The 11,979-nt window shown below is 55.3% G+C and overlaps 4 protein-coding genes across 4 annotated transcripts; 3 read left to right on the top strand and 1 right to left on the bottom strand.

The window, feature by feature from the left end:
- Positions 1 to 1,023: 1,023 nt before the first annotated feature.
- PG998_004061 (FAD binding domain-containing protein) lies at positions 1,024 to 2,057 on the top strand (the record flags this gene model as incomplete). The annotated part of the gene is made up of 2 exons (XM_066870879.1): positions 1,024 to 1,349; positions 1,565 to 2,057. 2 exons carry the CDS (start codon positions 1,024 to 1,026, stop codon positions 2,055 to 2,057), a joined length of 819 nt encoding a protein of 272 aa, XP_066734629.1.
- A 375-nt stretch (positions 2,058 to 2,432) lies between these two features.
- Positions 2,433 to 3,515, top strand: PG998_004060 (FAD synthetase; the record flags this gene model as incomplete). Its single annotated transcript, XM_066870878.1, has 3 exons — positions 2,433 to 2,662; positions 2,720 to 3,219; positions 3,322 to 3,515. 3 exons carry the CDS (start codon positions 2,433 to 2,435, stop codon positions 3,513 to 3,515), a joined length of 924 nt encoding a protein of 307 aa, XP_066734628.1.
- A 646-nt stretch (positions 3,516 to 4,161) lies between these two features.
- Positions 4,162 to 7,428, bottom strand: PG998_004059 (uncharacterized protein; the record flags this gene model as incomplete). The annotated part of the gene is made up of 1 exon (XM_066870877.1): positions 4,162 to 7,428. One exon carries the CDS (start codon positions 7,426 to 7,428, stop codon positions 4,162 to 4,164), a length of 3,267 nt encoding a protein of 1,088 aa, XP_066734627.1.
- Positions 7,429 to 9,446: 2,018 nt separating this feature from the next.
- On the top strand, positions 9,447 to 10,900 carry PG998_004058 (UDP-glucose 4-epimerase; the record flags this gene model as incomplete). Its single annotated transcript, XM_066870876.1, has 4 exons — positions 9,447 to 9,475; positions 9,687 to 9,921; positions 9,985 to 10,435; positions 10,497 to 10,900. The coding sequence occupies 4 exons, from the start codon at positions 9,447 to 9,449 to the stop codon at positions 10,898 to 10,900; spliced, it is 1,119 nt and encodes a 372-aa protein (XP_066734626.1).
- Between the last annotated feature and the right edge of the window lie 1,079 nt (positions 10,901 to 11,979).

Below are 11,979 nucleotides of genomic sequence, written 5' to 3'. Positions count from 1 at the left end.
CGGCCGAGGCACATGAATGGACGGCATACTGCTGCTGCCACTACTGTGGGTTGTCCATGGTCATCGTCGAGCCCCCGCCGTGCCCGACAGCGGCTTCAGACCACGCTGGCCGTTCTCAGCCTCTGCGCGGCTCTTCTTGTCGCCAGACTATTACTCCTGAATAACCCGAGATGGCACGCCAAACTCCCACCATCCACGCCGGAGACGGAGCAAGCGTGTAGAGACATTCGCGCCGCTCTCCCGCCCTCCCCGAACGACGACAGCATACCTATTTCCCACAGGACGCGGCGTATTGGGCGGAGCTGGGCCACTATTGGAGCAGGTCGCTGGCGGACCTACGGCCAGTCTGTGTGGTGCAGCCCGTGACGGCGTCGCAGGTCGCCGCCGTGATCCGGGTGCTGAACCACCAAAACTACACGTCGGTCCGTTTCGCCGTTAAGAGCGGGGGCACGATCCGAACCCAGGCCACGCCAGCGTCGACGGCGGGGTGCTCATCGCCCTGCGCCACATGGAAGGCACGCGGTACGACGTCGAAAAGGGCCTCGCGTACGTGAAGCCTGGTGAGTGGGTTGAGAATTTGTTCCGCCCCTTTCGAGCTCCTGATGATGACACTATATACCTAGGGGGTGAGTGGAACGACGTGATAGGGGCCTTGGAGCCCTACGGCGTCACCGTCGTTGGCGGACGGCTCGGAGTAGTGGGAGTAGGGGGTTCTTACTCCAGGGAGGACTGTCATTCCTGAGCGCACAGCATGGTCTAGCCGCAGATGTAGGTTGGCATCCTCAGGTCCCATGGAGGAATGGAACACGGCTCCAGCTGACTGACTATCTCACGAAGAGCGTCGTAGCATGGGAGACGGTCATGCCGAATGGCACCATCGTTAACATCACGCAAGAAACGCATCCAAAATTGGCAGTGGCTATGAGAGGCGGTGGAAACCAATTTGGTAAGTGAAGCCCGCCTGCCTGCGCTCAGCATTGTTGACGACGGGGTCTCCTACCAGGAATCGTCACCCAGTTTACGATGAGAACTCGCCCCATGGGCAAGATCTGGGGCGGAGTAAGATTCTACCATCGAGGTCGATGGGATCGGCTGCAGGCGGCGCTGCATGAGTTCACCATCACCGGCGCCGAGGACCCCAAGGCGGCCATCATCTTCGCCGACTTCTTCATGTACAGAAACATGGGCCTTTACATGGCGTTTTTCTTCTACGACAGCGAGGAACCGCCGACGGCCGGGCCATTTGCGGATCTGCTCGAGGTCCCTGCCATGGGCGGTTTCACGTCTACCAGGAAGTATTCGTCATTGGTACGTTTCGCCGTGTGTGATTATAGTCCACCTCGCTCTCAGTACGTCCAATACTGATGTGTATACCTCTACGGAACCACAGCTTTGGTACAATGGGTTCCTCGCAAGTTGGATCAGAGGGCGTGTCCTGTTCAGGGTAAGTTTCCGCCATGGCCACTTGCTTACGCAGGAGAATCGCGACCCCCTCCCCCCAACCACCTCGGTAAGCCAATAATGACGTGCCCGGCAGACATTTACGCTCCCCCGCAATCCCCAGCAACCCTCGCATCTACGAGGAGATCGCGACGCAATGGCGGCGCATCATGCTGGACGGCTACCTCGACGCGGCGGTCAACTTCCCGGGCCAGTGCAGCGTCGAGTTCCAGCCGCTGCCGGCGGCGGCGGGGGTGCACAGCGAGCGGGCGGGCGGCAACGCCATGGGCCTGGGCGGGGCGGAGGCGGACCGCATCGTGCTCAACCTGCAGTGCATGTGGCGGCGGGCGCGGGACGACGCGACGGTGCGGGCGTTGGCGGCGGACATGACGGCGTGGCTCGCGGCGCGGCTTTCGGCGTGGAACGTGCAGGCGGGTCTGGGCGGGCAGACTGGCAGCAGCAGTCCTCGTGCTTACATGCCGCTGTTCATGAACGACGCCATGTCGGACCAGGACGTCTTGGGCAGTTATCGCGGGTACGAAGGGTTCCGGGAGCTGCAGCGGAGCGTGGACCCGGAGGGCATGTTCAGGCGCCGAGTGGGTGGTTATCGGTACTGATGCAAATGGATGGGTGGTGGTCAGACAAGCAATCAATCAATCGTAAAGGGCACTCGGCCGAACAGACAAACACATGTTAATAGTGTTAGGCAGCGACTGCCACAACCAACTCTAAGTCGAGTCGGGCCCCGCAACTTGTCGGGATGCCGAGGACCACTGCCACTGCCACTGGACCCCTCGTCAGCCATTCGCTATGATCTGTCCCGTTTCCTGCCCATCCCCGTCCACAACCCTTACAAGCAGGTATGTGAAATACATACACGCTCACGCTTTCCCCTTTCCTCCGCCATTCCGAACCTTGATCTACAAACCCTGTTCCGCGCCAACCACCCAAGGCTCGAGCCGGAGCTGACGTGGGGCAACCACCACGAATTAATGTCCAAGACGACCAAGACGACGCTGCCGCCAACAACAACGACAACAACGACAACGCAACGGACAGTCGCCCATGGGAGACGCGGCCGACATGAGGCAGCTCTGCCTGCAGCTGGGGGCAAGCTGGACAAGTTCCTCGACACGCCCACCGCCGACAAAGTGCTCCAGGGCGTGCAGGCCCAAGTGCGCATCGCGCAAGCCGTCATTGAGGATGCGCTCAAGCGGTATCGGTACGTCACCAGGGCGTCTGAACTGCCAATGCGCTAACACTAACATCTTCTGTACAGACCCGACGAGCTCCTCATAGCCTACAACGGCGGCAAAGACTGCCTGGTCCTGCTGGTCCTGATCCTCGCCTCCTTACCGACCCATTTCCCCTTCCAACACCCTCCTCCCGCCTCCGATTCGGCCTCCGACTCTTCACGGCAAAACCACTCCAACGCCACGCGGACCGCGCAATCCTCCAACTCGCTAGCCTCGCGCTTCCCCCACGCCCTACAAGCCCTGTACATCCGGCCCCCGCGGCCCTTCGCCGAGGTGGACGCATTCGTCGCCGAGACGACGGCCACGTACCACCTCGACCTGTCCACGTCGGACCAGCCCATGAAGGCCGCCCTGGCCGAGTACCTCGTCGAGCGCCCCCGCGTCAAGGCCGTCTTCGTCGGCACGCGCCGGACCGACCCCCACGGCGCCGCCCTCAGCTTCTTCGACGAGACGGACCCGGACTGGCCGCGCTTCATGCGCGTCCACCCCCGTCATCGACTGGCACTACCGGGAAGTCTGGGGTGTAAGTTGATTTCCTCCTCCTGTTTTTCTTCTCTTCCTCCCTCATTTGCATTGCCCTGTTGCTGACAACTTCTTCTCTCGACCCGCACACAGTTCATTAGAGCTTTGGAGATTCCATACTGTCCGCTCTACGATATGGGCTACACGTCGCTCGGCGGAACCGACGACACGCACCCGAATCCGGCGCTGAAGCGGGGGGACGATAACACTAAAGAAGAAAAAGAGACGAGCAGTGGATTCCGGCCGGCCTACGAGCTCATGGATGATGACGAGGAGAGGCTCGGACGCGACCGGTAGTGATGGTACGGCGCGGCACGGGCGTCGCTGAGACATCGCGTTCCTCCTAGCATGGGCAGTACCGGAACCAGGGGGCGGCGGAACAGAATCAAAGATTAAACCCAAGCTTAGATTCTGGCCCTACATCACATTGCGGTCGGAAGACGGTTGCAAGAAACCTATCTCCTGGACCAGGCTAAACTTGTCGCTATAGAGCATAGAACAGCCAATACTTGCATCTCGTATACCTAGGTTAGTCAGGCTTTTTTGTATAGAAATAACAGATCATCTCCAGTTCGCAAGTCACTCGGAGAGGGAAAAAGGTTGCCAAGTCGGAAGAGAAAAGAAAGAACCCCATTGACAATGAAATAAACTACACCCCTGAAACTGTGGTATCATCGCTTCCATCCCGTCCATCCAGTTCCATGTAGTCGTCTGCAATATCCCATAGCCTGCTCATGAAAAACTCATTGTGTAGGCTCACACCTTGACCTGACGTCGATTGTCCATAGTATAACTCCAGCCTCTCTCTGAACATGTACCCAACTCTGAAGTGACTACCGATCACCCTCCCTGCCTGAAATGCTGCTGCTGCTGCTCATTACTTATCACGCCACCAGAGAGTAAAGTGGTAGCTATTGAATGCCTCACCTGACGTTTATCTGACTCAAGCACGCTGAGCACCTTTGTCCATATCCTCCTGTTGCTTGTCGCCAAATAGCTGCACGCGGTAGAAGCACGTGTGGTCTGCGCCGTAGTTGCTGACGGCTCGGATGACGACGTGGTGCGTAATGGCTCCCATGTTCGCGAGCTCGGAGCTGAGCTTGAACAGCTGCCTCTCAGTGCCCTCAGTCTGCTGGCGGAAGACAAAGTGGCCGATCTTGACGAAGCCCTGGTCCAGTGTCTTCTCTTCGGGTGTGTCGGGGAACTGCGCAGAGCTCCAAGAGCTGATAGTCGTGCGCAGGTTCAGCTCCTCCAAGTAGGCCCAGACCTCAATCTCGCGAGGCATGGCGTCGGGGTGCAGCGTGGCCCCGGGCAGGATGTGCTCGACGACCAGGTGCTGCGGGCTGATGTCGCGGCTGAGCAGGACGCTGATGGTGTTCCGGTCCCCGGCCGAGCAGAAACACTGTCCTTCGTCGGTCCAGTGCTGGAGGGCAACAATGGCTGATTGGGGCTTGTATCCATCTCGTTTGTGCCAGGCCTTGGTCTTGAATGACGGACGCGGGATTCTCCACATTGGCGAGGTGTAGGTCGGGTCAATGACAGCACCAGAGCCGATAGAGCCAAAGAAGTTGACCTTATTCCGTAGATAATCATCAAGGTGCGCCTTGATGCCCGTCTGTGCCATTGCCTCGAACTTGGCGTCCGTAACAGCCTTGTTGGTCCACTGGTCCACGAGGTTCTTGATTTCGAGGCGCGACATGCCCTGAGGGGGGGCTTTCCTGAAGACTGGCCAGTTCTTGTGAGATCTTCTCGTTACGCTCACTGATGGCGAGCAACTCGTTCTGGTATTCTTTTTGTGTGCCTCGAGTTCCTTTTGGACCTGCTGTGCAAACTGTTCCTTGGATACGGCCATCTTGCCCCCGCCGGCATTGGCCAGGATCTTCGCCACAGTCTCGCTGTTTTGACGGACCCATGACTCCCATCCGTTGAGGAGCTTCTTGTTCACAAGGTTTTCGACATCATCCGCATTGTAAGAAGCCCCTGAACTCCCGGACTTCTCGGAATTCAAGATACGTTTGAAAGCAGACCAGAAGTATGGAGGTAATCCTTCTTCATCACCTCTAAGTTTCACCACCGTGCCAGTTTCAGCCTGGATACGGTCTCTGACGGCGTGCCAAAACTCCTCAGGAACATGCGCTTTGCCTTGCTTATCGACTTCCAAGTATGACTCTGATGGGAACTCAGGTACATGCACTTTGCCTTTTTCGTCAACGACGTTTGGCTCCGATGTGGAATTCCCTTGAATGGTATCTTCCAGGGCACCTAATCTGTGCTCGATTCTGCCCAGACGATCGAACAGGTCTTGGCCATCGTAATCCTGTAGAGGATGTCGTACAGTTTGTGGAAAATTCGGGATGAATCCTCTGAAAGTATCTTTCACACCAGGCCAGAAACCCGCCGTGTAGTGTCCGACGTGATCAGACGCCCTCGACCCAAAGTGGATGCAGGACATGATCGTGATTAGCGACACGGCAAAGATCAAGAGAAGTTTGATGAAGTCCTTGACAACATCGAGTGGGATAGGCCACAGTATTTTTTGGGGTAATTGAAACCAGGAGCGACTCGGCGGGACAGAGGTCGAGTCACCTGTAGACGTATTAGACTTTTCGCCAGGTGTAAGGGTACCTTTGTGCACCCGTATAGACCCCTGCTCTGTATTCTCCTGGTTCGGCACTTCTTTTTGTGCTTCAGCAGATTGAGGTGCAGTCTTCTTTGGTGAATGAATACCAGTAGTCTGGGAAGTTGTTGTGGATGCTACGGGTTTCTGCGACGTCGGCAATGGATCCTGAGGCAGCGGGCGCGCAGCTTTGCCTAAAGTAGAAGAAGCCAGGTTAGGATTTTGGAAGCGACGGCGTAACTCGGCGACCTCGTTATGCTCCTCTTGGGTTATATCCTGTGTCTGGACGGGAGGCACGCCAAAGGCCTTGGGACCAATGATCTTGGGTGGCTTCTTGTAACGCATTCGATCCCGAAGGCTAGATGCCTCCTCGGGTTCTTTGTATGGATCCGCATTTTCCTTAAAGCTACCACCATCCACTGGCGCAACTGGATGGTTTAAAGAAGGGGGAGGTGCGAGTTTTTCGTCAAGAAGGTGCGGAATATGCGGCGTGTGTGGGCCAACGATAGGCTTACGAGTTTTCTCTTGCTCAAGGGGTCCCGGCCGTTTCTGGCTCCCTGATGGGAATGGCTTTGGTGGCCCAGCTTGTGCGGTTGGTTGCTTTACGGGCGGAGCCGGGGAGCTTCCGCCTGTAGGCCCTGAATTGCCAGCCGCAACGCTGGATTTTCCAAGCGGCGAAGGCCTGATTGGCCTTTTTGGGCCCGGGATAGGAGCAGGTGTGTGAATAGATGCATCACCGTATAAATCGCTCTCTTGGGTGAAACTTCTCGATGTGCCAGGACGCCCTGGGGAATATGGTTCAGAAGAAGCACGCCCGGTGGGGATTCCATATTTGCTTCTGAGAGACGAGGGAGGTTCCGAAGGAGGCCGCAACCCATTGTAAGTGTTGCCTGATCCATTGTATGCGGTGTTAGAAGAGTTCCGGTCCGCCGCCTGGCCTAGATGATTATTCCTGTTCCCAGAAAGATGAGGCGGCCTGCTGGGGTCCATAGGGGGTCTAACGTTTCCCCGTGGTCCTCTCTCGGGCTCTACATCATTCGTTTGATGCCAAGTATCGTCGAAGTCCTCATGCTCGGCTGCAGCCGACGAGCTTCGATCGAAAGCGGCATCAGTCGTATCTACGGGATTTAAGTCAGTATGGTCAACATCTTCTTTCGTTTTGTTGGTAGTCATATCCGCCACAGCATCGGACATGGCTTTGCGAAGACTACTAGAGCCTGAACGACCCATGGCAGTCTTCTTTTTATTGTTTGTCCCGAAGATCTGCGCCTCAAATGCCTCATCCTCCGCCGCCTCGTCGACCGCCTTGAAGGCTTTTGAGTCCGAGGAACGGCCAGAGTCTACTGAGTATGTGTTCTTCCCGTAGACTGCGCTCGCGTGGGCGGCGGACAACCCAACAGGGTTTGTCTGGCGGACGTTCATAATTGCATCAATGACCCTCTCACCTCGGTTCCGCGAATCAGCCTCCTCAGCAGCGCGCCTCCCAATGCTAGGTTGTCTGGAATTGGACCCGGCTGGCGTCGAACCTCCAGTATGGGTGCTGCTGCGTGAGCCACGCCGACTAGGCCTGTTGTTATTGGCTTTGGGAGGCATCTTGTGCACGTGATGACCTCTTTGAAAACAGCGTGATCCTATCACCAGGTTAGCGTATGTAGAAGACGAAGTGAATTTAAGCTAATATATAGGTGATCAGGTGGTCTGGGTGTGAGTATACAGCCCGACTGTCAGAAGAATAAGAGAGCCAGCCGAGATTAGTTCTTACCAGGTCGTTGGGTATAGATCAAGTCCTATAATCCGACTTCGTAGGTATGCAAGAGAAGAGGAAAAGGACTTGATGGTATCCCCCCTTGAGTTGGTGATTGAGGACTATTGTTGATGGTTCTGACGGGCTAGATGAATGCTTTGACAATGCTCACTAGGGCAGCTCTAGATGGCCTTGATGATTGTCCCAGCGACCCGGAAACAGGCAATACGAATGTGCGTTCAGAAAAGCGTGAGGACCATTTGTGTCTGCACTGCCGGACGCGGCCGAGACAATGCAGCTTCAAGTGCACACAAAGGCACCTGGCCGGCCTCGAAGCTGAGGCGGGCGACGGGGAGACTGCTCTCGAGTTTCCTCCACCCAAGCGAGCTCAAGACATGTGATAAGCAACGGGACCAACGCACACACAGGACTAGATTGATGGTTTGGGATGCCGCTCTGGGGAATTGGCGGGCGGGGCGAGGTCAAAGAAATGACTGGAATGTGGACTGAGATATGGATTGTCGCATCATTTCCAGGCTCTCTTTGTCGTGCTTCGTTGGTATCGCATCTGCTAATCCAGGAATGCCAATTGCGCCGGGGGTGGACTTGCCTTGATCGCGTTCGGCAGGCTTGGGGCGCGTCACGCACGGCGTGGCTTGATAGAGAGCAGAACCCCGTAGATGGGCTTATCGGGGGGCTGCTATCACGTGACCTGGAATCGAAGATGGATCAATCCAACTGACCCTCTTCCAATCGCGATGGCGACTGCAACAGGTGCCCCAAGCACTGGGCACCCAGGCTTGAAGAGAGGACCAGAGTGCTATTTTCACTTACATAGTAAAGCATACCCACCTCTTCCTCACATGTAGGTTACCAAGACCACCTTTTTTTCTTTTTTACGAATATGGATGCGCGTCGTAATGTCTAGGATGGAATGTCGAACTCAATCTCAATTGGGACGCGCAGTTTGGCTACCCTGCAATATAAAACATAGCGATGACGTACAGTCAAACATACCCAGTTTTCTCTTAAGAAGAGACAGACACTTAACACCTGATCATTGAATCGACCTGAGATACAGCCGCTTGAGGCAATAGCTGCCACTTCACCACCATGCACTTATTTGTGTAGAAAATGCCCAACTTGAAGTATACGTTTGACCCTCTTCTTCAGCCTTTGCCAGGATCAACCAAGTCTTCCCAAAATAACGCTGTCGATAGCGCCAAGCGAGGCCACCGGGCTCGACTAGCATCGGCGGTGAAGATGGTAGACATTGAGCCGTTTAATAAAATAGTCAAAGCCGGGAGGTGGCATCATTATCGGACCCCTGGAGATCCCTGGCCATCCCGGTCATTACAAGTTGCGATATCCAACCAGATGCCTTGATTCTGGCAGAAGGGGCACGGATAGCTAAGATGAAGCTGAAGATGTACTCTTTGTCGCGGGGGTACATACATTCGGTACATGGTTTCGCTAACGAGAAGTGAGCAAACAGCAAGCTTCTAGCGAATTGATGGGGATCCATCGCATGCATATTGTGCCTCGTGGTGGTGGATCGACCATCCGGAAACCCCCACCAACCTTGTGTCTGAAGCAAGAAGAAGGTGATCGTAACGAGATTTGGAATAGACGTTACTTGCTGCTGCACCAGATGAAATGAGTCCTTGAGCAGGCAATTAATCTAAAGGTAACCTAGTACACCTGAGCTGCTGCTGTCCTGTCACCTCCCCCTCACTGCATTCATTTATCTATCCTGTTTATCCTACGATTCTTTCTTCCTCCTTCGTATCGCATCGCATCGCATTCCCCCCTCGATCCTCATTTCTGCCCCGCATACCAAGAAAGCCATAATACTCCTCGCGACAAGATGACCGTTGGAACTGTTCTCGTTACCGGGTAAGTTGGAGACGTCGTCCGTTAAGCGCGCAAGCCTTGAGGCGACAGCTGGCTAGAACCCCGCATCCTTCCGTTGTTTCTGCGTGGTAGTTTTCGCATAGAACTGGGAACTCGAGCTGTCGCCCCGCCATTGCTCTGAACAAGGCGCGCCTCATCGCCCGCTGGCCGGAAGGCGAAAAGGGCACCCTGCTAACCACCGTGTGGCTTGTAGTGGCACCGGCTACATTGGCTCGTTCACGTCGCTTGCTCTTCTGCAGCACGGCTACAATGTTGTCATCGTCGACAGTCTCTACAACTCGTCCGAGGTCGCTGTAGACCGCATTGAGCTTCTCTGCGGCAAGCGACCTATCTTCTACAAGGCTGACGTTACCAACGAAGCTGAGCTGGATAAGGTTTTTGCTGCGCACCCTGAAATTGACAGCGTCATTCACTTTGCTGCGCTCAAGGTGAGCTAGATCTAGATCGTCCCCGTACCTTGGAAGGCCTCAACAAATTGACCACGATTCTAGGCCGTCGGAGAGTCCAGCGAGATCCCTCTGGAGTACTACCGCGTCAATGTGGGAGGTACCATGACGCTCCTCGCCTCCATGACCAAGCACAATGTTTCCAACATCGTCTTCTCGTCGTCCGCGACTGTCTACGGCGATGCGACTCGATTCCCGAACATGATCCCCATTCCCGAGCAATGCCCCATTGGCCCGACCAACACGTATGGACGTACCAAGGCCTTCGTCGAGAGCATCATTGAGGACCATGTCAATGCGCAACGCAACAACTTGAAGAAGGCTGGCAAGCCTTACGATCACTGGAACGGTGCCAACCTGCGCTACTTCAACCCTTGCGGTGCCCACCCAAGCGGTCTGATGGGCGAGGACCCCCAGGGCGTGCCTTACAACCTGCTGCCCCTTCTTGGCAAGGTTGCGACAGGAGACCGCCCGAAGCTCCTGGTATTCGGCGATGGTGAGTAATCCAGAGAACTCGGCTTGGTGCGTTGACTTTGCGACTAACGTGTTGTTGATAGACTATTCTTCTCGCGACGGCACCGCCATTCGCGATTACATCCACGTCGTTGATCTTGCCCGAGGCCATTTGGTCGCCCTGAACGAGCTCCGCGAGAAGAAGCCCGGTGCCAAGGCCTGGAACTTGGGATCTGGACGAGGCAGCACCGTGTTCGAGATCATCAACGCATTCAAGAAGGTGGTTGGAAAAGATCTGCCCTACGATGTCGTGCCGCGCAGGCAAGGCGACGTTCTGGATCTAACCGCCAATCCCACGAGGGCGAACGAGGAGCTTGGCTGGAAGACCGAGCTTACTATGGAAAAGGCTTGCGAAGACCTGTGGCGATGGGTATCCAACAACCCCAAGGGTTACCGCCAAGAGCCTCCAGCTGAGTTGCTGAACGCCGTCAAGACCCCGTCCTCGTGAACATCGAAAGACTTATGCACTAAATGAATAGAATTCGGTCACGGCAGCATGGGAGTAAAAGCACCAAGGCCGAGCTGTCACTGATATACATGTAGAAGTATACATTATTGACACAAATAAACAAAATAAAGACCAAACCACCACAATCTACGAAACTAGTAAACGCTTGTCGCCGTAATATCGCAATAAACGCATGTCGTAAGCAATTTGATTTGATGGGTCAGGGACTGGGATTGAGCATATGTAAAGAATCCCGATGATCAACTTCTGGTGACGGATCAGCTCCAAGGGCCTGGCGCATTGTATCCGCTCAACGGCTGTCTCCGTTCTCAAAGCTACCATGTCCCGTGCCGTCATTTCAGCGTTTCAGTGCACAAAGCACCCTTCCCATCGACAAGCTCGCAGCTATCAAGAATCAGTAACCCAGGTCTTGCCCGGCAGGGGGGATAAGAATGCCCAAAGATGCGAATGATCAAGTCGCACGACAGCAAACCAAGGCTGCGGGCAAACTTCATGGCTAGAAAGAAACACGAGAGAGGGAAATTCTGACAGAATTCGGGATTGCAGATCTTGCCACGTAATCCAACACGCATGTCACGTCGTTCTTCCTTTCTTGTTCCTGCCTTTTCTTCTGGCAGCTGTCTTGCAGAACTTTCTTCTCCCTCCGGAATATGCCAATTGGATATGTCAAGTATATACGCGCGTGTGTAGGCTGGGAGGGTGCAGACTTGCGCAAACGATGATGGCATATTTGGGGCGCAGTGGGAGCGCGACTCATCATCAAGAACACGGGAAATGGATACCCAATACGGAGTACACGCGGGACGGGCTAGCAGGATTGTGGGCTATGAGGACCTGAGGGGCCTGGACAGTGGACAGTGCAGTACAGTGGACAGGCTGACAGGGTGCTATTGGTAGTTGGTTGGTCGATGCTCGCGCGTTCAGCACGCCTGAAATCAGCAGGTGGCCGATACGGTCTTCCCCTTCTCCACCGGGGACTTCCCCTTACTTCTGCCCCTACCCGCCTACTGCTACTCGTACAAGCCTAACGCAACGGTAGCGCAATCAATTTGGGTGTG

This window comes from Apiospora kogelbergensis (genome assembly GCF_038363985.1).
Source record: "Apiospora kogelbergensis strain CBS 113332 chromosome Unknown utg000002l_segment0_segment0, whole genome shotgun sequence".
NCBI lineage: Eukaryota > Fungi > Ascomycota > Sordariomycetes > Amphisphaeriales > Apiosporaceae > Apiospora > Apiospora kogelbergensis.
This window is presented reverse-complemented; position numbering and strand designations above follow the sequence as displayed.